Source organism: Cloeon dipterum, chromosome 2 (genome assembly GCF_949628265.1).
Source record: "Cloeon dipterum chromosome 2, ieCloDipt1.1, whole genome shotgun sequence".
NCBI classification, from domain to species: domain Eukaryota; kingdom Metazoa; phylum Arthropoda; class Insecta; order Ephemeroptera; family Baetidae; genus Cloeon; species Cloeon dipterum.
Window position 1 is genome coordinate 6,317,129 of NC_088787.1, and position 26,649 is coordinate 6,343,777.

General features: G+C 36.1%; 2 protein-coding genes across 4 annotated transcripts; one reads left to right on the top strand and one right to left on the bottom strand.

The window, feature by feature from the left end:
* The first annotated feature begins 789 nt into the window (after positions 1-789).
* On the top strand, positions 790-17,546 carry LOC135936478 (kinesin-like protein KIF12). Of its 3 annotated transcripts, none has more exons than XM_065479306.1 (15): positions 790-995; positions 11,586-11,666; positions 11,846-11,924; positions 12,103-12,309; positions 12,371-12,511; positions 14,491-14,632; positions 15,240-15,328; positions 15,392-15,539; positions 15,851-15,969; positions 16,031-16,135; positions 16,278-16,419; positions 16,469-16,742; positions 16,926-17,064; positions 17,117-17,220; positions 17,278-17,543. In XM_065479306.1, exons 1-15 carry the CDS (start codon positions 889-891, stop codon positions 17,279-17,281), a joined length of 1,881 nt encoding a protein of 626 aa, XP_065335378.1. In that variant the 5' UTR covers positions 790-888; the 3' UTR covers positions 17,282-17,543. The 3 variants fall into 3 exon arrangements, with proteins under 3 accessions (XP_065335378.1, XP_065335376.1, XP_065335377.1); XM_065479304.1 differs by lacking the exon at positions 790-995 and adding an exon at positions 3,323-3,629 and having other exon boundaries at positions 17,278-17,546; XM_065479305.1 differs by lacking the exon at positions 790-995 and adding an exon at positions 3,323-3,629 and having other exon boundaries at positions 16,475-16,742; positions 17,278-17,546.
* Positions 17,547-17,650: 104 nt separating this feature from the next.
* LOC135937424 (putative leucine-rich repeat-containing protein DDB_G0290503) lies at positions 17,651-25,670 on the bottom strand. The gene is made up of 7 exons (XM_065480575.1): positions 23,000-25,670; positions 22,826-22,896; positions 22,663-22,762; positions 22,341-22,611; positions 18,816-19,946; positions 18,728-18,762; positions 17,651-18,312 (listed from the first exon to the last, which is right to left on the bottom strand). Exons 1-7 carry the CDS (start codon positions 24,753-24,755, stop codon positions 18,023-18,025), a joined length of 3,654 nt encoding a protein of 1,217 aa, XP_065336647.1. The 5' UTR covers positions 24,756-25,670; the 3' UTR covers positions 17,651-18,022.
* Between the last annotated feature and the right edge of the window lie 979 nt (positions 25,671-26,649).

The following is a 26,649-nucleotide window of genomic DNA, read 5'->3' on the forward strand; positions in this document are numbered from 1 at the left end:
GACCTTGGACCCAAATATTTAAAATCAACAGGAGAGTTTTCCTCTTGACGTGACGATTTTTTGTTCTAGAAGCAATTTGAAACTAAAATTAAAAAAATTCGTAATTTAATTGCCCCTGCGGGAACCTAGCAAATTCAATTCAAATTCAGTTTTCTCAATGACAAGGTAAAATATATATGGCCTATAGTTTCAGAAAAATGAGATGAAATCACGAAGATCTTCAGGTCTTTGCCAGAGCTGTAACTTTTAAGGCTCTGTTTTTAAATTAAAAATAAAATGCTAATTTTCCCGGACTTGCGAGAAAATTTTAAAGTTAATTTAATTATTAATATTTTTTTAAATAGTAACTTTTGCGGAAAAATCATATTTGAGATTAAATCACAACATCTCTAACCTTCGACCGTTTGATCAAAAGTAAAAAATATTTTCGCTCGAAATAAATTGGTTTTTTAATTAAAAGTTTTAATTTTTTCTGTAAAATAGCTGCGAATGATCAACCGACAACTCATCCTGAATTGGCTTGGCTTCTTGCAATGTTTTTCCCAATAAATACAATTCTCAAAAAACAGAATAACTCATTAATTTTTAAATAATTTAGCCAAATATTATTTATTGACCAAGTTTGTTCAATTTAAAGTTAAAAACACCACCCAAAATAGCATTTTGTGTTGAAACGTACTTTCAACATGTCAAGGGGTGTAAGGGGGCGGGGGTGGCTCAGCGCAGGCGTGCCTGGGGTGGCGGTCGCGTGACTGGCGGTGCGCACGGGGCCGTTTACCGTTCGCCTTGGAGACGCTGGGTGCCGATAATTCGACTTACTTTGCGAGTCGTCCGTCGTGAGGGTCGACGCGGCCGAGCAGTGTGTGTTCGCGCGCGCCGAGAAATGTCATGGGCGTAGACTCGATGCTGCAGCAAACGCCGCCCGCGTCCAGGGGCTCCAGGGCTTCGGGCCTCGCCAGGTACGCCGGCGACGCCACACCGCCGCGCTCCAGCGGGTCAGTATAATAAATATATACCATCGCACCCCCATCCAACTCGAGATTTATCCAGAAAGTCGAGAAAATCTGGGGGCAAGGACCGATGGGTGCATTGGCGCTTCTTAATTTTGAAATTCAGGGATGAAATGGATTCTAAAATATTTTTGCGGAAGTTTTATTAATTTGAAAGTAAAATTTAATTATTTAAACTAGATATGTTGGCATTTTTCATTTATTTGAGATTTAAAGATAAATTAGGTCAAGGTTTTTTTTATAAAAATGAATTAAAATGATTTATATTACAAGTCTTAATTTTAATTGGAAAAAATCTATCATTATGTAATGCAAATAAGAGTTTACTTTCAATCGCGATAGTTATAAATAAATACAGGGTTTACAGGATTGGCTTACATTCGTGCCAAAATTACATTAAGATACAATCAAAATTCAGTACACTCTTGATTAATTTATTATTAGTTTAAAAAAAGGGCAAAACTATAAAAAATTGATAATAAAATGGTTTATTTTGGATTTGTTACTAATTTAAACGATCCTACCCTGCAGGGTGGATTCGTTCATGGATGTTCACGAACAATAAGCACAATAGATTATCAATTATGAAATATTATATCCATTTAAAGTGATAGACATACACTACTCTTATTAGGTTGATTACATATTGCAATAATTGAACTATCAGTTAAATTTATAATAAATTTGTTAAATCTTATTAATTAAAGCAATTTTACCGCTTTGAATGAAAAATAATATCGATTTATTATTTTTAACTAAATAAATAAATAAGAAATTATCAGTAAATGATTTTTGGAACAAAACAATAAAAATAATTATTTTTGGTTTCTTTTATTTAGCAATAACAATAATTTTTATATAAATTTTAAACTGTACATAATTAATTTTAGTTCAGCACTATTTTGCTGTTTATTATAAATGTATTAAATCATATTTTCTGTGTAAACCGCGGTCTCGTCATTAGAATACATCTCGCGGTGTAAAATTAAATTGAATGCGGAAAGGCGGAATCAAGAAGCTAAATTACCGACGATCAAGCACGATAATTACACGTTTATATATACCCACCTTGTTGCAAAAGGCGCGACGGCGAAATTATCTCTCAATTGAAAAAGATCGAGCGCTGCGAGGAGAGGAAAGAAAGTTGTCAAACAAGATAGAGGCGAAGACAATGTGTGTATGCAACGTTACCGCTTCAATAACGCGAAAGCACTCAATTTACCAGAGTTTCTAACGTTTGATGTTCATTCTCACTTTCAATCGTTGCTATTTTTAACTTTAAACTGGATGAAAATTAAAGAGATAAGAAATTTAAAGCTGAACCGCGAATTTAAAATAAAATCACAGGTTTTTTTAGCAACAAGATTTTTTCATAATTTTTAATTTGGATTTCTAAAATAAAACAAGGATTTTTTATAGTCATTTTTAAATCTGAGGAAGATCATAAGTCACTAAGAAATGCGATCAGAAAATGAAATGAATTAACATTAATTGCTGATTTGCGAAAATTCGATTTTGAATCTATTATTGCTAATTAATATCAGCGGGGGCCAGATGTGCGATAAAATTGGTTCGCACTGCGCAGATCCAAGATGGCGTCTTAATGTGGGAAACAAAAAACTGTCTTTGGATTGCCGTACGAGTGCCAAGAGTTTTTTTACGATTCAAAAGACACAATTAGTTCAAGTAATGCAAATTACGTCCCAATATTGACACGGAAACTTGCTTCTTTTCGCGCATTTTCACGTGACTTTTTTTTCGCTCCATACTCCACCAGACGTCATATCTGCGCGTCGCACGAATCTTGCCCCCGCTGATTAAAATTAAAAAAAACTTCAATGGGATTTAAGTAAATGGCACTCAAGGTCCTTTGAGTTGAGTAATTTTACTTAAATTTAATGAACATAAAATAAGTTACAACCTTTTTTATTTATTATTTTTTTTAAACATGATTTTAATATAAAATTGTTTCTAAATTGTATAGTAGGATTTTTCCGAGCTATTTTTTATTAGAAAATATAAAAATGTTGCACATCATTTAAAATTGCCAAAAATTTGATTCTCAATTATCCGCAATTAATTTGGACATTTTATTTATTGAATTTAGAATTTTGCGAGTGACACATGACACACGCGTTCTCTTCCGATAAGCGGTCATTGGCACAGCCACCAGCTGGTTTATACCGCGGGGGAGGAAGGCACGCGTATACATATAGTTCAACAACCCCAGCGTCGGGGGATGAAGTTTATCACGTGCGAGATTCCATTGAGTGAAAATTATTGCGTTTTTGGCCGGAGAGCAGTGCGTGCGCGAGAGTGCGTGAATGGACAGCCGCACGAATCGATTCAATTTTTGTGGTTGACGACGCGCGTGACGTGGACTGTTTGGGGGTAAACATTGCCGCTCGGCGGTGGCAGTGACAGGGGTGCTGCGGCTCGCCGCTGTCCACCGCTGGTCGGTCAAGCATGCGGTCGGATGAACAAGACGCAACGCAGGTACCAGCCGGCCGCGCCGGGCAGAAAAAGGCGCTCTGACTCGCCGTCCAAGAGCAAGTCCAGCAGGACCATTACAGACTCCAACGCATCCCTCGAGCTCGCCAACTTCGATTTCAACCAAAGGTCGATTTTATCGAATATTGATTTTCTGTCTGGATTTTTGTTTAAATCACTTGTAAAATTAGGAATATATTGATTTTTTAATAATTTTGATCTCTCTGAATGTTGAAAAATGTTGTTATGGGGAAGATTGTTTCACAAATTTCTTGAATTGATTATTTTGTCAATCTAGACGAACAAAGGGAAAGAATAAAAATTTTTTTTTCTCTGAATTACCAAAATAGAAAACGGATGGAAACATTTTCCCCTGAGTATGCAATTTATTAAAATATTAAAAATTTATAATTCACTGGGTTGCATTTACAACCTTTTCTTTCACCACTGGTTTTTGCCACTCAATTTTTACAAATTTCTTGCGCAAGAAATGAATTATATATTTCATTTTTTTTCTTTTGAAAATCTAAAATTTGCTGTCGGAGTGTCCAAAATTTCCTCTGCTAAGTGCAGATTTTTTCTTTTAACTTGCCATTTGCTGCCTCAATACCTCCAAAAATTTCTCCCTGACAGTTTTTCTCGTCGAGGCCATTAGCTAATAATTAGAAAATTATTGAAAATGAGGTGCAAAGAAAGGCCTGGAAGAAACTGGTTAAAATTAGAAAAATACGCTTAAAAATAAAAAAACGCCAGCGTCGATTTTCAAAATTGATGTTTTAATGGAATTTTTGGTTTAAATCAATTGTAAAATTAGGAATAATAGTTTTTTTCATGATTTTAATTTCTCGGAATGGTAGAAACTTTTATTTGGGGATTATTTTTTTTCAGAAATTTCCCGAATTGATTATGTCTTGACGAAAAAAGGAAATTAAAACGTATTTTCTTAATTAGTAAAATTAAAAACGGATAAAAAGGTTTTTCTGAATGCATTTTTAAAAATTTTTCTAAAGCATTTTTCTTTTAACAAAATTAATATTGATGAATTTTCTGAGATTGTATGAGTCTCTTTGAATATCTGTAAAATTTAAATGGCTATATAATCTTATTATTCATATTTCACGAAAAATCAGAATATTTGAATAAAGAAACCTTGGTTTTGTAACACTTTCATTGTTGAATTCTATATCAAATTTCTTTTCAGGGTTTTTTCCCGAAGATCATTCAATTATTTGCAAGGAAAACCTTTTTTCGGTTGCATAATCTGTGCTCATCAAGCACAATTAGGGATCTGATTTCTGCAACTTCACCTATATTAACTTTAACAGGTTTTTAGACGATTCATATCGTTGTTTCTTTCAATTTTAGTGTAATATAATAATTTGTTTGTGTTTATAATACAATAGATTGTTTTAACCAGTTTTATACAATGTTTTAAAACAATTAAAAAATTAAATTTAAGCTAGTTAACTTTCTAAAACTTGTATTCTTTAAAAAAATTTAAATTGTTGTCGTTGTTCAATTTAATACATACATATTTATATTATTCATTTTTTTAAATTTATTTTAAAAGCAGCTATTTTAATATAAATAATACCTCTTGTATTTTTTTAATATTTTTATTTATTAAAAAATTTAAATACTATATAAAACCCTGATTGCAAATAGTTATCTTTAGCAAATTATGAAATCGAAATTTACCGAGCATATCATAATACCTATACATAGCAAAATTTCACATTATTAACTAATACTCCAAAAATATGATTTTCTAAGCATAAATAGCCTCTACTGTAGATCATCTTTATCTAGGGAGATCAAGATGAATTTTATGGAGTAAAGTTTTCACAATAAAAAGTTTCCAAAAATAGAAAAATTCGTTTACTAGGTTTAACAGTGGAAATAAAAGTGAACAGCACTCTGATATTACTACCTTATCTTAGACGCGCTTTGTCTCTGTACTTACTGGAAAAAATTAGAACAAAAAATGTTATTTCTTAGTAAAAAAGCAAATTAAAATTGTAGAACAGATTTTGATATTTTCTTTGATTATTATTTATCTATCAAGTAACTTTTCCGTGCAATTTTTGTTAGCAATAAATCAGAATGAAAACGGATTCACAATTAAAGTGGAATGATACAGGGCAACAATTGAAAATTATTTGAATTGTTGGATGCCACAAACAATTGATCGATAAACAATTTGTTCAACAATTTGCAATAATAAAAATGACCTTCCTACACTAAAAATTCAAATTTTGCCAATTTTCTCCAAAATTTAGAGTGCTTGAACATATTTTCTTGGCATATTTCGATTCCTCTGGTCGAGATCTGTCCAATTGTGTATGCCACTTATTGGGGAAACTCTTGGTTTTGAAATTAAATCGGATTTCAAGTCAGGAGACAGCCATTACCATTTGAAAAGCACGCTAACTTTCCAACCAATTTTCTCAAAAAATTACAGCGCTCCTTAGGTCAATTTAGGCTTTAACTGAATCCTAAGGGATGAGTTTATGCATTGGCAACAAGCATTTTCCAGGCTTTTGCAGGGTCATTCCTCTTTAAAATAAATTTTGGTAAAACCGTCTTTTTAATAATTGTTGGGCAATTCACGATTGTTTATTAGTTTTAACTCTGCACTAAAACATTCTAACCACTTCCAAATATGAGCTCCCTTCCCGTGCAATCAGCAAAGATTGTTAATTATATTTAGAGAATTAAAGACAGTCGAGTGCATGGCATGTGTATACGTCTGTTGTCTTCAATTGGGCTCTTATGTCTGAGATAAGACAGGTTGATTATTGGACCACTCTGCTGACTAATATTAAGTTTTTGAACTATCATGAAATTTTTAGAAAGATAATTTTAATTCCTCCGAGAGTAAATCATGCAATAAAAAGATAAACGCAAAAATCATAAAAACAATTCTGAGAAATTTATCTCAACATCAATTATAGAGAGGATTTATTAATTATTATTGCAGTGAAGAATTTTTGTTTTCTTATCGGTCGAGAATTGCAGTCAGAAAAACGAGCGTCAACAATGTCAAATTTCGCTGAAATTTTGTAAATTTGCATCGATCGCATGCAATTGTCGCGGCTCAAAGGTCGATTCTATTGTAACATTGACCCATTTAAGTAAACACGCTTTATTTGTTGACACATCTGTCGAAATTTCCCCACCTCATGGGCAAACACAGTGTGTGCCAGGGTTGCTTGAATTTTCAAAATGAGGTTCAATTACGATTTGTTTCTATTAAAGTTATCAATTAAAATCACAAACGCTTACCACTTTGGGGCTAATATTATTTGACACATTTATAACGAATTTCAAAGCACTCGCAATTTAAAAAATTGAAATATAAAATAAAATAGGAATATTAATTTAAATGAAAAATTTAATAAAATCATGCAAGGCAGTTAAAAACTTTATAAAAAAATTGAAATACAAGTTGAATTTTATTTGATGATAGTAAAAAGTTTATTTATTTATTTTAGAATTATCTACTCTGCAAACTGTGCAAACTAAGTATGTGGAAAAGAATAAACATTGTTAAAAATAGTTCTTCGAAATGTTCATCTGGACGGGAATTTAAATGTCATCTTCCTGTTTGAAATTTAAATTAACTGTCCTCTGTTATTCCGGTTAAAGAATTTCCGGATTTTTTTTTTATAAATTTGAGAGCTGATCAATTAGAACGTTTACAATTCGGAGAAAATGGCTCTTAACGTTTGCATGCTAATCAATCAGCGAGCATGATTTTTTTTCACCAGAAGGTAAATTTAGCTCTTAATTTGCATTCCAATTCTAGATTACAACGGGAGAGATCGAAATTAGACGAATTCCTAAATTTAGTTGTTGCTCGTTCTTGATTTCACTTAAAGTGGAATGATACTGGGCAACAATTAAAAATGATTTAAATTGTTGGATGCCTTAAACAATTGATCGATAAACAATTTGTTCAACAATTTGCAATAATAAAAAAGGATCATCCAACAGTAAAAATTCGAATTTTGCCAATTTTCTCCAAAAATGTACAGTGCTTGAACATATTTTCTTGGCATATTCCGATTCCTCTCGTCGAGATCTGTCCAACGGTGTATGCCACTTATTGGGAAAACTCTTGGTTTTGAAATTAATCGGATTTCAAGTAAGGAGACAGCCATTACCATTTGAAAAGCACGCTAACTTTCCAGGCAATTTTCTCCAAAAATTACAGCGCTCCTTAGGTCAATTAAGGCTTTAACTGAATCCTAAGGGGCGAGGTTATGCATTGGCAACAAGCATTTTCCAGGCTTTTCCAGTATCATTCCTCTTTAATAAGATTAAAAATTGCAAAATTCCACTAAATAAATTTGAAAATAATTTCTATGCCATGAATTTCCAAGCATGAGAGAATTGAGAATCCGTCTGATGTTTGGTATTGTGCACAAAGGTGAAACAATTTTACTGCCGCCGCGTGTTTCCTTGACTTTGGTGCGGACAATTGACCGGCGCGTTGGGCTTTGTGTGTGAGTGTGTTTTATCATTTGAGGGGTAGGCGAGCCGCTGGCTGCCGGCTCGATGCTTAATAAATAAGCGTTTGCCAAGGACGTGAGCGCGGCGCGCGCGGCTTCGATTTTGTATACGTATTTTCCGCCGCATTATACCCTATATATGAGCGGTGAAAACGGCCGGCGCCGACCTTGCACAGAACACACTACTTTGAAAGCGCCGCTGACAAAATGAGTGATTGCATTTCTTCGCCAAATAAACGAGAAAATATGCGTCGCGAAATTTCGCTTTTTAAATTGCGATGTGTTATCAAGGTGATTTTTCTTCTGATCTAATTTCAACGTGTTGTATTTATAATTTATTTGAGATTTGATTGAAGGTCACAGACGGGAAAGGAAAATTCAGATATTGATCGTTGAAAAAGCCATTGTTTATTTGTAACTTAATTTTATTTCCAGGAAATAGGGCTGCTTGTCAGCCTAAACTAGTAAAGAAATTAACAAAAACGATTTTTTACGAATTTGCCTTTCAATTACAGTACATCATGAAATTTTTAAAATATTTTTACAGGAACCCCAGCTTAGCAGTTTAGATTCTTTAAGAGATACATTAATTACCTAAGCAAGTGTCGAATTATTTAATAAATGGAGTGTACAATTTTTGCGTATACATGTTTTTTTTAAAAATAACAAAAGAAAATAGTTATAATTTTTTTTAAGAAAATAAATGCTAAAGAAAAAATTAACTATTAAAACATTATTGTGCTGAACAAATGATCTATCTATTTATCGTTTTCCACTTTATTATCTTTTAATTGTTACTCTTTATTTACTGTTTAATTATTTACTTATCTATATTAAATTTTGTAAAAGTTTTAATCAATTTTAAAGTCATGAATAGTTGCAGTTTTTTGCAAAATTAAAATTAAATGCTAAAAAACTTTCCCTTCCTATTTCATTAGGTAGTAAAAATAAACTGCTTTACAATTTTGAAAATAAAATATTTTTAAGTTCTCACAAATGGTAGAATGCATGGTATTACATTTTTGATATTTAAAATGTAGTCAAGGGGTTGAAAGGGGTGAATTTAAACGCCCCTAAACCACTCAGCTTCTTAGAGGAGGTCGAGATGTGTGTTAAAGTGTTCAGTTTTTGCAATTCTGATGGTTAGAACCCAAGATTTGGAATTTACAAAATTTGCAAAACAAAACGCTACTTGCTGGATTGCACCTTTCCAGCATGCGTGATTTGGCTTCACGGGACGAATGTCTAGCGCTTCAAAAAAAGTCCTCGGTGCGGAGGCAAGTGGCCCTTGAGTGGGCTGGGTCCCTGTGCGGCCTCGTCCGCCCATGTTATCCGTTCGCGGTGTTATTGGCACTCGGAATTCAGCATTCGTGCTAGTGCAGTGCGCGCCCTTCCCGCTCCGAGGACAGGGATAAAAAGAGCAAAAAAAAAATGGAAAAAATCGTGTTTTTCAAGTTTTGAAGCGTAATTTCTCGGAAAAGAAAAATAACGACTCTCTGAAATTTTCACACAAGTTAACACATGTCACAGCACAACTTTAATTCCCATTTCCAAAATTATCAGGTGTGACCCAGGACCCAGGGCATAAAATTTGTTGTTAGTTCGATCGGGCTCTGAAAGGGAAACCAAATTAAGCGTGCTAATTTTTGTTTTTAAATTGCCCCGCACAGGAATAGACCTAGGCCTCAAAGTTTTTCTGAATTTTCCCGTGAAACCCATTGAATTTATTTTTTTGTCAGGCTTCACCTCATGCCAATTTTTTCCCTTATTCTTCAATGAACTATTCCAAATCCTCCCCTTCATTCATAAAGGAATCAATTTTTTGCAATTATTAATTCCGCAGACTGACATTTCGGGGTTGAAGAGCTCGCGAATTATTAATGGAAGCAGCGGGCGGACAGGAAGATTGGCATAATTTATTCTAGTGGCTTAGTTGGCGCATCGATCACTCAATTGTTGGCTCGTTTTTCCGCGTGCATTCTCGGCTGAGCATTCACCTCTCGTTTCGGCGTTGAATCATTCATTCGATTGTGTCCGCGTGTCTTCCTCCTTTTTCTGCGTTATTGACCAGCAATCGATGCCAAAACTGCTCAAACGCAAACAACCAAATTCCTTGTAGCGCGACAATTGCTTTCTTATTGACCGCGGCGTATTACGTTACAAATATATAACTAATTGTAAGAATGACTTTGAATGAATAAATTATCAATATTAGAAAATTAACCCTTGCAAACTGACTGAAATTTATTATTTTTTTTTGCATTAGACGTGTAGAAGTTCGTGAAAATAGGAGGAAAATCACCTGAAATGAAAAGTTTCTATCAATCAGCAAATAGGTGAGCTAAGATGGAGGCAATAACCTTTGTGTATGGGAATTTCCAAGTTAATTAAATTATTAAAAATTGTTGTCCAATCGATGTGAAATCTCTTCGACAGGAAAAACCGATCATTGCCATTTTTTTTTAAATTTTGCTTTTATATCTCAACTGTGTACCTTATATTAATTAACAAAATGTTATAATTTTTAATTCAAAATTACCAACAAACAATAAGTACTTTGAAAAATATGCTTTTAAGTAAATTTTATGGTTTTCTTTTCGTATGCGGCTAAAATTAAATTTTAAATGTATATATTAATTAAAATATATAATTTTAATAAATTTCCTCCTTCAATTTAAAATAATCATGATAATTTCTTAAGAGCAAATATTATTTCGTTAATACATGGTGTCATTTCATTAAAAAATTAGTTAAACTAAACATAAGAACATATAAATTATTTTTCTCGTTAAAAAATGATAATAACGCCAGCTCTTAAATTAATTTATTTGTTGAACGTTAAAAAATTTAGAGATTTTTGATGATTTCTTCTTATTAAAACAGTTTTAAAATAGAAATTTAATTTTAATCCAGAGAGTAAGAGCAGCCAATTAAGTGTATCATCGATGCAATGCAGAATTTATGCTCATTCTCGTTGTGCGTGTTTCTAGAAATTGATACTTATTGTATTATTGTTAGACATCTCTTTGTTTTGACTAGTCAGGCACCGTAGGTTCACCGACCCATTAAAATTTTTAATCATAAAAATATCCTTTTGTTTTTAAATATGTAGCGGAAAAGCATAATGAATATATCTCGGGTTTTTCTAGAACATCAAAATTTTTATTGTTCAGTATGACACAATGATAAAATGTTTAAATTTAACATCACAATTTTATTTTTGGATAAAAGTTTACTAATATAATTAAATTTTTTGTTATTTCGGAGTAATTTTACCAATAATATTCTAGTCTTAACATTTCACAAAAGTTAATTTTTATAGAAAAATTTGACAAACAAAAAACATGATAAACGTTCTAAACGTAATTAAGGATCCATGTTCGCTGCGGATATTAATTTCGGTCTTTTAAGACCTTATATTTGTGAGATAAAAAATTTCTAAAAATCAATGTGCAAAATTCGAAACAACCACCTTGCTTAAATATTTAGGAATAAAATGCTGTCTAAAAAGTGTCCAAATATAAATCAGAACTATATATCACAAACTCCTGCAAGTGTATTTTCATTTCAGTTCTGGATCGTCGGAAAATCTCGACCAAAGCACCCTAACTTTTCCAGCCTCAGATGAGGACAACATCAGCGTCGTCATACGGTAAGCGAGATTAAATTTTATAGGGCACACTATTTCGAGAGCAAATTTCATTTCATGCGCGACGGAAAAACGCAAAATCGTGCGCCAGACACGGAAGAGATTTGCATTTAACTGGTTCCGCGTGGTTGCGATAAGAATATGTTGTAATTTTTCTGCTGACACGCGAGTTTTTCCAACAGGGTGCGCCCTTTGAACGAGAAGGAGGTGAAAGCGAGCGATGACGAAGTGGTCCAATTCCCTGGAAATGGACAACTGCTGGTAAGACAGAGATTTCTTTACACAAAATAGTGTTGAAATATATATTTAAAAAATTCTTTTCTATTTAAAAAAATCATATTAATTTTTTTTCGGATGAATTCCACTATTTTGTCATTTTTAAAGCATTTTATCTCGTTCAAATTAACTTAATTTATCATTTTTACTCCTTCAATTTAAGCTCGAGGGCAACTTGGTGGCCCAGAAGCCGCGTCTGTTCTCCTACCACGCGGTTTTCGGCCCTGGCGCCACGCAGACTGACGTTTTGCACTTCTCCGGGGTGGAGCGGCTGCTGCAGCTGGCCGTCGAGGGCTTTTCCTGCACCGTCTTCTGCTACGGACAGACCGGCAGCGGCAAGACCCACACGCTCACCGGACCCCCAGGATTGGTAAATATTCGAATCTAATATTTATTTTAAAAGGATAATTTTAATTCCTTTTTGATGGCAGTTTGACCGAAAGCCAGATCCGTTGGACCAGAACCATGGACTGGTCTTCAGCTCGTTCGTCTTTCTGTTCCAACTGCTCAGCCAGAGGCAGGACACGCACTTCGTCCTTAAAGCCTCCTTCCTCGAGATTTACAATGAGAAGGTAAGAATAAAAACGGACTAATAATGTAGACATTTTCGTAATAATTTTTAAATTATTTTTTTGGTTAACAAGATAAACAAAAAATTAGCTTATTTAATTTTAAAGCACAATAACAGCTACGTGTTTTCCCAAAAAGTGTCATAAACTATGAGATAGAACATTTTAAACCCCTTTAATATTGTTCGAAGCCGTCAACAGATGGCGCCACCGTATACTTTATTAAAAATTTAGTTTTATGGCACTGTCGCTGCGATATCAGACTCAATCCTGCTACTGTGCACTCTTCACTTAATTTGCATTCTTTTAACATGCTGAAAACCAAAATCGGTTCAGCCAATCGCCGTAGAGTCGTGAAAAACTATTTTTTGAAAAAAGAAATCTTTTCCAACGTTTCTCCGGCGAATGGCTGGACTGATTTTGGTTTACAGCACGTCAAAAGAAAGCATATTAAGTGAAGAATGCACAGTAGCAGGATTGAGTCTGAAATCGGAGCATAAACGCCTTAAAAATAAAGTTAATACGAAAGAATACGGCGGCGCCATCTGTTGGTGGCTTGGAGGGGAATTAGCAGAATTTTAAATTTAACTGTATTAAGTTCCTTTCATAATTTTGCATGAATCAACTTTATATAACCAATTATTTTTATTTTTAAATAAATTAAATCAATCTCCCGGAAAGCTAGCTCAAAAAACCAAACGTCTGCTTGCCGTCTAAATTTCACAGCGTGAATTGAAAGAAAAAAGCCACCTTTGCTAACAGCAGTATTAAAAAAGAGGTCGAGTGCGCGTTGAAGCATGTCTAACCGCCACGAGAACGGCAAGCACAATTGCACCTCGCGGTGCTCGCACCTGACGCCCGCCAGCCGCCGGCCCCTTGCCGCCGCAACAATAGCGTCGGCCCCGCAAAGGCGCAAAATCATCCGTGAATTTCACCGCGCAATTAAAACGTGTTTAATCGTAATTACTCTGCGGCTGTGTGTGTGTTTCGTTGCATTCTATTTTCGGATTCCAAAGCCGAGCAGAGGGCAGTTAAATGCGTGTCCTTGACGCCACGGTGAATATCGACCCAACATGCAGGCCGAGAATATATGCCAGTAGCAGGAAAAGCGCTTTTATTAAAATTAATTTGCTTGTTGGGCTCACGGCCGCGTCATTTGCCCGATTGGATGTTTGGATTAATTTTTAATAAGACCTATAAACGGACCAGAGAACTCAGTTAATTGCACTTTAATTGAAATATGTATGAGTATAAGCATGAGTTAAATTCTCGGAATTTAAAAACGGCATTCTTCTCAAAGCATTTTTTGTGAATTAATTTGTTTTATCAAAGAATATTCTAGACCTCTTTTTTTCCCGCTCGTAAATTTTTAAAAATCCTCTCTTTAACATCAGCGTGAGCCAGATGTGCGATAAAATTGGTTCGCACTGCGCAGATCCAAGATGGCGTCTGAATGTGGAAAACAAAAAGCTCTCTTTGAATTCCCGTACGATTGTCGAGAGTTTGTTTTTGCGATCCAAAAGACACAATTAGTGCAAATTATGCGTCACAATATTGACGAAAACTTGGTTCTTTTCGCGCATTTTCACGTGACCGTTATATCGCGCCGTACTCCACCGTACGCCATATCTGCGCGTCGCGTGAATCTGGCCCCCGATGTTTAACATCAGAAAACTCAAATTTGAATTTCAATCTGACAGTCTTATTTAGTATCACGAACGAAATCACACCAAAATAAAAATTCCATCAAACATGCAAACGAGGCCATCGTATGTCATTAATTAAAAACCCTGCTCGCAAGAATGTGTGTCGCGCCGCTGCTGCTCATGTTTTCCTGGTGCGTGAGTCAACAATTAGTGTTGTCGCCCTCGCGACGGGGTGCGTCGAATTCGGGTCACGATCGATTCAAAATGCGAGGGCAGACGCGACTGCACGTGTGTGTGTCTGCATGTAATTAAATTTTGTTTATTTTTATTGTCAAGGTGATCGATCTGCTGAACCCTGGCTCGGCAAGGAAGCCGCTGGCGGTGCGCTGGTCCAAGAAGAGCAGGGGCTTTTTCGTCGAAAACCTTTTCACCGTCGACTGCGAGCAACTCGATGACCTCTTGGCCGTCCTTGAAGAAGGTAGTTCAGTCGTTTGATTTAATTTTATTTAAGTTTAAAGACTGTCTTTGACGATGTTTCTGTGCACACCAATCGATTCTTGAAGGTCGAATTAGGTAAAGTGGATATTTTTAACGACCAAAATGTCAAGCGCGACGTGCGAACTTTTTTCCCGCCAAAACAATATGAATGCAAGAAGTGCGCATGCGTCAGAGCTGGATGGAACTGACAAAGAAGTCATTCGTACAGGCAGCCTCTCAATTAATGCAAGTGCTCAAACCAGCTTTGACGCATTCGCACTTCTCGCATTCATATTATTTTGGCGGGAAAAAAATTCGCACGTCGCGCTGGACCTTTTGGTCGGAAAATATATCAATTTTACCTAATTCGACCCTCAAGAATCGATTGGTGTGCTCAGAAACTTCGTCAAAGACAGTCTTTAAACAAAACACGAAATGAAATTAATTAATTCTGAGGCTATTAATTAATTAATAAAATGCGCTTTTCCTATTGTTGGATTATCTCGTCAAATGAAATTGATCAGATTAATTTTCCACTTTTTCCGGCCTATATTAAAACTCTTTGCATCCTGTGTAACTTCAAACTAACTTAGAAACAATTTATTTAGGGATGCGCAACAGGTCTGTGGGCGCCCACAGCATGAACGATCACTCGAGCCGCAGCCACACTATTCTCACCGTGCACATAACTTCAGAGGTTTGTTTCTCAACTTTTCCATAAATAAATAAATAAAGTTTTGAACTCTATAAATCGGATCAGATGTCGGCGGAGGATGGAGTGTTCATCACGAAGCAGGGCAAAATCAACTTTGTGGACTTGGCTGGCTCCGAGATGACGAAGAAGACGCACAGCGAGGGCAAAACGCTCGAGGAAGCTAATAATATCAACAAGAGCCTTATGGTTTTAGGTAAAATAAAATTATTTAATTTTTTTTACTGTTATTACTTTAATTTTAGAACAATTACAAGGAATGTCTTCCCTATAGTTAATGGGATTGAAAATCAAACCATTATTTTTTATCATTTTTAATTTTTTTTTACAATCATTCGAACATTGTAATTTCACGATTTATATCAAAATGTAAATATTGTATGAATATTTTTAATACTTCTATATTTGATCTCAATTAGTTATATTTATTCTTATGAAAACAAAGGTTAAATTTTTTATAAAATCACGCGTCAAAATATTTCTCTATTAAGTGATTTTTTTATCTAGGCTACTGCATTGCCTCTTTGAGTGACAGCAAAAAGAAGGGTGGCCACATCCCCTACCGAGACAGCAAGCTGACGAAACTGTTGGCCGACAGCCTGGCCGGCAACGGAGTTACGCTCATGGTGAGTTTGCGTTTGATAAATGTATCCAAAAAAACTCGATTATTTTTAATTTTCCCCAAAGATTGCGTGCGTCTCGCCTGCAAAGTCCAATTTCACGGAGACGCTCAACACGCTGAGGTACGCCGCACGCGCCAAGAAAATCAGAACCAAGCCCGTCATCGTTATGGTGAGCTTTTAAAAATTATTATAAAAAATAAATAAAATCTTAAAGTACCTGTGAAGGGAAATTTGGCGGCAAAAGAGTTCTTTAAAGAAACCCGAAAGGTTGCAGAGTTAACAAACTAAAATTAAATAAATCCTCCCAATAGGACCCGAGGGAGGCCTTGATCTTATCCCTGAGGAGGGAGGTGAACGCCCTGCAGGAAGAGAACGACACCCTGAGGAACGCCCTCCAGTTGAACGCCTCGGCCTCCGAACCTTCAAGATCAAGAAAGACCAGCGCTGAAAAAGGTAAACAAAAACAGCTCAAAAATGACAAAAACAACTCAACTAATCTCAGGTTCAGGGCGCCGAAGGTCGGTGTCAGGGCCGGTGAGGGGCGAGTGGAGCTCAGGCGTGCCCTGGCCGGACGGCGTATCGCCCGATCTGTCCAAGCTGGCCGACCTGAAGCCCGAGGACCTGGCCAAGATGGCCGAGCACTTCCTCAGGGAGAACGAGGCCCTGAGAAAGGAGAACTCGGACTTGTTCAGCACCAGGGAGGCGCTGCTCAGGGACCAGGAGCTCGTCTGCAGGGAGAATGAACGACTGCTGCGCAAACTCGAAGATGTCAACTCGTGAGAATTCATTTTTTTAAATAGACGCCATTTTAATCCAAGATGGCGACGATTTTTAAATTGTTTTTAGCCCCTTCACCGAATTTATTCGCTACTAAACTTAAATTTATTAAATTTTAGATCCCATTAATGTGATTTAGAACTTATTTCTGGTTAGTGTACATGTCCTTTAATTAATTTCAGGGTCTGCTGCCGGTCGCCAATAATCCCAGCAAGGCCTACTTACTCCGCTGACAAAGTGCAAGCGGCGCAAACAGAGGCCGAGGTCTGGACGAATCCGCTGGCCCACAGCGACAGCTCTGTCTACGGACCTAAATTCAAGGTGAATAATTGAAATTAGTTAATTAAAGAGTAAATTAATTCAATCCTCTCAGGAGGACATAATCAGTGAAAGGAAGTCGGGCAAGCCGCCGCACAGACTTCCTGACTCGATCCAGAAGGAATTGGACAAACGCAGAATTGGAGTGGCTTCAAAAAGGTATATTCTGCTCTTATTTAGTGTCAAAATAAGCATCTCAAAATGTATATTTTTCAGTTGAGACGGTAAAAATGGTTGTGCATATTTCGGACGAGAAGCAGCGGTGATGCTCCTGTTTGTGGTTTCGCAGCAGAAGAACTTGTTGAGGTTGCTGAATTTTTATTGCTATATGCCGAACTTACAGCTGGGCATCCAAATAATTGATTGCTGGAATTTCAATATTGTGTAATAGATATACGAATATATATATATACGACTTAACAGTCTTATTGTTGGCTTCTGCAGGATAGAGATTCAATTTTTATCTTTGAAAATTCTTTAGTGTGCACAGTCTTGCTTTTGCTTTTGTAAAATTGTATTTTATTTTTTAGAGAGAAAATCTGACAGAATTTTGTGTAACGCACAAGGAATTATAATAAAAAAATTTAATTTACAAGGAACAAAGAGAAATTTATTTTCTACAAAACTTATTTAGTTTTAAAATTTTCTAGGAAATTCAGAGAGTGCTGTGTTTTCGTCTGTCAGGGTTCTACCGGACAATATTACGATCAATAATATTATGGTACCGATGTAATCGATGTAAAATATTGAGGTTGGCTCTTGCGTTGCCTTTCACGTCGTTAAATATCAGTACACAAAAATTATTAAAGCAATCGTAGTCTCGTCAGGTAAACCCTGACATAGGTTTGGAAACAACGTCACCTCTTTTCTTATCCGACGGGCTAATTAAAGCCGTCACTCTATATCTGTAATTTTGACTATAAAAAGGAAAAGGCCCGACACTCGTGAGCGACCTATGACGTCACGGCAGGGTGCTGACCACTTGCACCCCCCTGGCGGCCCTTGCTCGACCTCGACTTCGAACCCTGATTTGTTTGCAAGATGGGATGCTCGCCAGGAGCGCTAACGTCCCTGACGGCTCAACTAAGGAATAAAAACATGAAACAAAATTAATATAATATAAATATCCTACAGTTCGTGCATGCGCACATTCCACTCCCTTAAGTTTTATTACGATCCCGTTGGGCAAACGCAATGATTCTGAAGAACGTCTGAATAATTCTTCAGACGAATCATCATAGAGTTCATCACCTAAAATTAATTTTTTTCATTATGTTATTTTGTAGTCTTTAATTAATCAGTGACGAGGAAAAAATCATACTATCGCCTTAATTTGCTCCGAAATATATACATAAATATTTTAACGCTTGATTGTATGTTGTGCAATATGAAATTAGCAGAGACACGTAAATTATGAAAATGATTTATTTATTTCTTATTTTGCTAACACTAGACAGCAGTGCTTCAGTGTGTATTTTAGGTGGGCCAGGCTTGCATATTTTGCAGACGTTTTTATCGGTGCCGAAAATGATCTCGACAACAGAGTGTTAATAAACCAATAAATAAATAAATCATTTTCATATTTGTGGGGTTAATGAGATTTACGATTCTCTGCTAATTTCGTATTGCACAACATACAATTAATTGTTACCATATAAACACTTACTTTTCGTAGTTTTGGGACAAGGTTGGCACACATAGCTGTAAAAACGAAATTATTCATGAATTCAAATTAGTTAAAAATTTTCCATTACATTAGCTGATTAAATTTATAACGAATAGCTGTCAGTTCCTTCTGACATTCACTGATGGTATGCGATATTCGTGAGATATCGCACTTCAGGTTAACTGCCAAATATTTTTCATGGATCAATTCTGCCCTAACATCTTTCAGGTTTTTCCTTATGACTTCAACCAATTCGTTGTCCTGGCTCATTTGCACCGTTGCATTTTCCAGTTTTTCCTTCAAGTTGTCAATCAATTCATTTTTCTGGTCTGATTGTTCCGTCAGGTCCTTTATTTTTTCTTCCATGACTTCCAAATGCTTAATTTTCTGGTGTAATTTCTCCGTCAGGTTCATCAGGTTTTCGTCTTTGATTGTTAAAATTGCTTTTTCCTGAGTTATTTGCATCGTCGCGTTGTCCAATTTTTCTTTCAAGTTGTCAATCAAATCATTTTTCTGTTCCATCAGGTCCTTCAGTTCTTCCTTCTTTTCGTCCAGTTTTTCTGTCAAGTCCTTGGTCAAATCATTATTCAGGATCAATTGGGTCGTTGCGTTGTCCAGTTTTGCCGTCAAGTGGTTTATTTCTACCGTTGAGTTTTTCAGCTTTTCCTCCATGACTGCGAACAACTCTTTGTCCTCGATCATTTGAACTGTTGCATTTTCTAGTTTTGCCGTCAAGTCTTCAACCAATTCCTTTTCCTCGTTTAATTGCATCGTCACATTATTCAGTTCTTCCTCCTTTTCTTTTAACAGCACTTTTTCCTGACCCATCGCGTTTTCCAGTTTTCCTCTCAAGTCCTTGATCAAATCATTATTCATGATCAATTGAGTCGTTGCATTGTCTAGTTTTTCTTTCAAGTTGTCAATCAAATCATTTTTCTGTTCCATCAGGTCCTTCACTTCTTCCTTTTTTTCTTCTTGGCCTAATTGTTCCGTTGCGTTTTTCAGTTCTTCCTGCACGGCTATGTAAAGCTCATTTCTCAGGTTCAATTGCGCCGTCAACTCACTTAGTTTTTCCTCCTTTTCTTCCAACAAAACCTTGTCCAGGCCAATTTTCTCTGTCGCATTATCCAGTTTTTCTTTTAGTAGACTCAAATGCACCATTGCGATGTCGAGTTTTTCCTTCAAATCATTCAGTTCTTTCTTCAAGTCTGCACATGGACTGTGAATTTTTAGCACAGTTAAAAGAGTCTGCATTTTTAAGCCGAAAAATACTTACTCATCACAACTTGTAGCTGTATGTTCATCATTAGATAAATACTTCTGAAAATAATAATTTTTTACGTATCTTTATTCAGTTAATTTAAAAAAATGCTCAGGAAGTCGAATCTCTTACGCAGAAATGCATGATTAATGGACTCAGTCACACAACATAACATTTTTTATTATATAAATTTTTTACTGTCCACTACGCAGCTACGAGCAGGCCGCTTGGATTTTCTGTTAATTTTATAGCGTTTACATTTTCGCGATCTCCCTCATTTATACTTGTCGTGAAATTACTCGGCCTGAACTGCCCCAACGCGCGCCTGCAGACCCAAACGACAAGCGAGCACCGTTTAACGTAGAGTAGTTTTGGCGTCTTCCACGCCCCACACTGTATTTTTGCAATCACTGACTATGGCTCGTGACACCCCAAGTAGAGTCACATCCACCCCCTGCCACTTTCACCGGCTCATTGTCAGACCGCAGACGCGGTTTCCTGACCTCTGCCGAGCATCATCTCTCCTGCGCCTCTGCCTACTAGTTGCCCGGCCCTCTTTTGCCTTGCCACTCACAGTAAAAATTGACGTTTTACTTTCCAAGTCTCGTCCGCGTGAACTAGAACTTCAGTAACGTAATTAATTGCCAATTTCTCGATCTAAAGTCTATTTCTCTCTGTTACTATAAACCAAACTATAATTAATTTCAAAGCTCAATCTGCGCTGTTTCACATTTTTTTTTCTTGACCAGCAATATAATTAAAGAACGATAAATAAATCTGAAAATGTCATAATTAATTAAAGGCTCACTTAAGGAGCAGCCTTTTTCTGTCTTAAAGCCCATTGAATATTATTTAAAGTGATATTATCACGGCAAATCCTGCTTATTCTCGGCTCTCGACGTTAAATATTTAAGATTGGCTCCGGGACTTATCAATTGTTTACGAGGAAATCTTAGTCCGACTTATCTTTTTTGGGCACTCCTGACCGTACAAGGAATTAGAGCAAAGTAGAAATAATTGAATAATATCTGAGAGACGATTGATCGTGAGAGAAAGCCGCCGCGCCGATGAGTTAGAGGGAGGGCTCGGCGAGGTCAAGAAGTCGCTCCAGCTCTGCGGGATGTAAGCTAAGTGGTCGGAGGGCACTAATCATGTACATATTTTGGTATAGCTGTGTTGCAGATAATCGCAACAGTCCACTGTATGGTTTTCAAAAAGCTGTATCACCAAAAGTTTTTAATAGTTCAATCCCAAAGAACACAAACACTCGATCCGCTTGGGTGATGTTTTAAAAAAAAGAGCTTTTAGCAAATTTGTGGGTCTGCAGGGCGAAAGGATCCTTGTTCACTTCATCGAAGACAAAAGGTCTAATATTATAAATACCTCGTCGTAGTTTGAAAATGCAGCCGCATAACTTTCCTCGGGTTGCTGCTGCTTAGCCGTCAATGCGTGGCTGAAAGACAGAAGCACCAGCAAAATAATGCTTTTCCTGTCCATGTTACTGTAGCTGGACTACAAACGACCAAGAGCTTTTTCAGACTAGCAAACGAGCGTCTGCATGCTCTGCGACTGTAACAACATCTTATCAGTGACCTTTTGACATCCCGAATTATGCGTCTCTTTAAAAAATTGTACGTAAATACTAGCTGCTAAAATTATTTACAACATAAATTAAAACGAAAGCAAAAGCGAATAACTTGAAAGTCTAAACCGATGCATATGCAACCTGCACTGGAATGCTGATTGGCGGCACAGTTTCCCTCTCTTGACAAGGCGCATAAGACAGAAAAATGTATTTTCCTGTAATTATATAGGTTCTATCCGCAGTTAATTATGAATTATTAAGGTAAAACTGAGCTGCTCTTTTTAAACTGATTGTGAGTGAAGCCTTAAACTTGCTTTGTACAGTCACAGATCCTCGGCAATTTTCAGTCAAGAAGGTAAAAATGGCTGTGCATATTTCGGGCTCCTGTTTGTGGTGTCGCAGCAGAAGAACTTGTTGAGGTTGCAGAATTTTTATTGCTATCAAAAATGCATAAATTGCATCCAAATTGATTTCTGGAATGATTACATTTTGTGTAAAGCACAAGGAATTTTAATAAAAGTAATTAATTTAAAAGGAACAAAGAGCAAAGAAGGTTTTTATTTTATTTTCTAACAAACCTTGGTTTTGAAATTCTATAGGATTTACTAGTTTTTTTTCAGTGCACGTAATATGTGCCTAATCAAATCCATATGTGTATATATTTATATATTCAACAATTTCAAACACTTTCATAATTAAATTTTTGATCCTCTTATGTAACCAAAAATTGTACCGAGTTCAAAATTTATTAATTTCTGAGCAAGTTTTACTTATTTAAAATTTCATCACAAATTTTCATCTCGCAAATAAACAAGTTTTTCTTTTCACAATGATAGTCATTCCAATAAAGATCATATCGATGTGAACGAAATTCGACTTCAAGACAGTGCTCCTTATCTCCAGCATTATTTGGCTCTCCGATGTTAAATTTAGTGAATCCCTGAATAGGTTTTCCTGTTCCAGACCAATAAAACCTCCCTTCTGCGCCCAAATCTGTGCCAGAAATCCAATAGTAGCTTGAGGGAAGGATATTCTTACCTACATTAAAATTAAATTAATAAATCATTTAGATGACGAAATTTCACTCACTGATAAATTCATGGAGTGCAGTATTTTCATCCCTTGACTCGATGATAGCCAACTCCATGCCGAATAATTTGCAAAACTGTCCAGCCATGTGCCAGCTCAACTAAGGAATAAAAAACGTAAAGCAAAAATTATTATAAAAATATCGAAGAGTTCATGCACGCACCTTCTGTTTGCTCAGGTAATATTTTGATCCCGGAAAAAGGGGCAATAAACTTGAAGAAATTCTTGAATCATCTGAAAATCAATTTGGTAATTTTTAATGAGTGACGATGGAAAATCAAATTATTGCCTTAATTTGCATTTAAAAATATATATAAATAGATGATCAATCACTCACTTTTCGTATTACTGGTACAGGTTAATTGTGCGATTTCGTTCTTCAGTTTTACTGACAAATTTTGTTCCCGGATCAATTGAACATTTGCGTTCTCCAGTTTTTTCTTCACGAACTGCAATGAATCATCTTTCAATTTCACCTGTATCTGCGTGACATCTAGTAATATTTTTTCCTGGCTCAATTGGGCCGTCAACTCCTTCAATTTTTTCTCCTTGTCCTTCAACAACGCACTCTTCTGGGCAGTTTGTAGCGTTGAATTCTTTAGTTTTTCCTCCACGACTTCCAAAAGTTTAACATTCTGATTTAATTGTTCCTTCAAGTCCTTCAGTTCTTCCTCCATGTCTCCCAAAAGCTTAATTTTCTGGTTTAATTTCTCAGTCAGGTTCGTCAGGTTGTTATTATCTTTGATGATTAACATCTCTTTGACCTGAATCATTTCCACCGTTGCATTTTCCAGTTTTGCCGTCAAGACTTCAACCAATTCCTTTTCCTGTTTGAATTGCATCGTCACATTATTCAGTTCTTCCTTCTTTTCTTCCAGTTTTGCTGTCAAGTTGTTTATTTCTACCGTTGAGTTTTTCAGCTTTTCCTCCACGATTTTGAACAACTCTTTGTCCTGGATCATTTGCACCGTTGCATTTTCCAGGTTTTCCCTCAAGCTGTCAATCGATTCATTTTTCTGGTCTAATTGTTCCGTCAGGTCCTTCAGTTCTTCATCTTTTTCTTTTAACAACGCTTCGACTTGGCTTAATTGTTCCGTCGCGTTCTTTAGATTTTCCTTCAAGCCTTCAACCAATTCCTTTACCTGTTTTAATTGCATCGTCACATTATTCAGTTCTTCCTTCTTTTCTTCCAGTTTTTCTCTCAAATCATTTTTCAGGATCAATTGGGTCGTTGCGTTGTCCAGTTTTGCTGTCAAGTTGTTTATTTCTACCGTTGAGTTTTTCAGCTTTTCCTCCACGATTTTGAGCAACTCTTTGTCCTGGCTCATTTGCACCGTTGCATTGTTCAGGTTTTCCCTCAAGTTGTCAATCAATTCATTTTTCTGGTCTAATTGTTCCGTCCTGTTCTTTAATTTTTCCTTCAAGTCTACAACCAATTTCTTTTCCTGGTTTAATTGTATCGTAACATTATTCAGTTTTTCCTTCTTTTCTTCTAACAACAATTTTTCCTGAGCCACCGCGTTTTCCAGGTTTCCCTCAGTGGCTTTTGCCAATTCTTTTTCTCTACTCAGTTCCTCCAGTGCGTCTTCCAGTTTTGCTGTCAAGTCTTTTTTATCTACCGTTGAGTTTTTCAGCTTTTCCTCCACGATTTCGAACAACTCTTTGTACTGGATCATTTGCACCGTTGCATTGTCCAGGTTTTCCCTCAAGTTGTCAATCGTTTCATTTTTCTGGACTAATTGTTCCGTCAGGTCCTTCAATTGTTTCTCTTTTTCTTCTAACAACTCTTTGTTATTGTCTAATTGCTCCGTCACGTTTTTCAGGTCTTCCTTCACGGCTATATTAAGCTCAATTTTCAGGTTCATTTGCATCGTTGCATTGTCCAGGTTTTCCCTCAAGTTGTCGATCGTTTTATTTTTCTGGACTAATTGTTCCTTCAGGTCCTTAAGTTCTTCCTCCTTATTTTTTAACAACGTTTTGTCTTGCTCCATCGTGGTATTCAGTTTTTTCTGTTCTTCCTTCAAATCATCCCGTTCTTTCGTTAAGTCTGCACATGAACTGTAAATTGTTAGCACAGTTAAAAGAGTCCGCATTTTCGAGCCAATTAAGGTACTTACTCGACAGGACCAACAGTACTAACAGTACCAACAATATCATCTTAATCATAGATTGGAACATCATGTTCACCATCAGATAAATACTCCTTTGAAAAAAAATAATTATTTTTTTCTACATATCTTTTAGTTGATTTAAAGGCTAAATGATCATGAAGTTGAAACTCGTACGCGGAAATTACTCAGTCCTACAGTAGCATTGAATTTTTTATATAATGTTATTTACTTAAAAAATGTTTACTATCCACTGCGCCACGAGGCCGCTTGGATTTTCCGTTAATTTTATAGCTTTTAAATTTTAACGATCCTCATTATAGTTTTCAAAAGCTGTATCACAAAAAGTTGTTAATAATGCAATCCTAAAAGAACACAAAACTCGATCCGATGGATATATACTGTTTTAAAAATGACAAGAGCTTATTTCAGCAAATTTGTAGGTCTGCGTCTGCAGGGCGGAAGGATCCTCGATTACTTCACAAAAGCAGGAAACTCATAAATAATTCTTTTTTCTCTTTTTATCCCTGTTCTCTCGGACCGGGAAGGGCGCGCACTGCACTAGCACGAATGCTGAAACTCGGGTCCCAATAACACCGCGAACGGAATGAATGGGCGCACCAGGCCGCACAGGGACCCAGCCCACTCAAGGGCCACTTGCCTCCGCACCGAGGACTGCATTGAAACGCTACACATTCGTCCCGTGAAGCCAAACCACGCATGCTGCAAAGGTGCAAGCCAGCAATTCGGCTGTGAAAGTATTGGCCAGCAAATTTTCATGAAATAATAAAGGAATTTTAATTTTAAATAAATATTCTAAGTTTAGAAACAGATCAAGCAAGCCAGATAATATACAAAAATGTTACAAATTTTTTAAAATCAAAATCTAATTTTTTTTAGTAATTATATTAATTGCGCTTCTAAATATTGTAATTTGTGTATCGATCCTGGATGGTTTTCACCGCAAATAAGAAACCCTGACACTTATATAGTATAGCTAACATTATATATTGTGCGAACGTTTCATTCTTTTCGAATCCAAGACAAAAAGTCTAATAATGCGTATATATACCTCGTCGTAGTTTGGAAATGCAGCCGCATCACTTTCCTCGGGTTGCTGCTGCTTAGCCGTCAATGCGTGGCTGAAAGACAGAAGCACCAGCAAAATAATGCTTTTCCTGTCCATCCTGTAGCTGGACTACAAACGAACAAGAGCTTTTTTCAGACTAGCAAACGAGCGTCTTTATCGTTTCGCTTTATATATGCTGTGCGTCTGTAACAACATCTTATCAGTGACCTTTTGACGTCCCGAATAATGCCACTCTTAAAAAGTAACAGCTGAAATTATTTATAATATGAATTGATATGGGAAACATTTCTTGGTCAAATAATTTACAAAAATTTAATTAAATCAATGAAGAAGACAGTGAAGAGACCTCAAATAGCCGTCCCATTGAAGAACTTTCTGCTATTTTTTTTAATAAAATTCCGATGACGCTGTGCTCTCGGGACGAATAAATTTTTTATCAACTCGGGTTGCGACACCAAAAAGTCTAACAGCCGAGAGGAGGAAAGTTTGCGAAAATTCTGTAAGTGTAAAGTTCAAAACAGCTAAAAAATATTCACTTTCTTTGAGAAAAAATAGTTAAAGGGTTAGTATAAAAAATAAGCCAAATGGTGCGTTAGGAAACTCTGTTAAAATTAGATAAATTCCTCTCTATTAATAATTTTATAGGACCGAAATTGTACATTCAAAATATTTCTGCACTATAGCTGTGACAATTGCGATTAAGCTTGGCATTATTTATCATCATCCTCTTGGCGGCTTTGTTGTGAGAAGAAAAAGGTCTTCTTATTTCTGCTCTTCTCCATGCCGGCC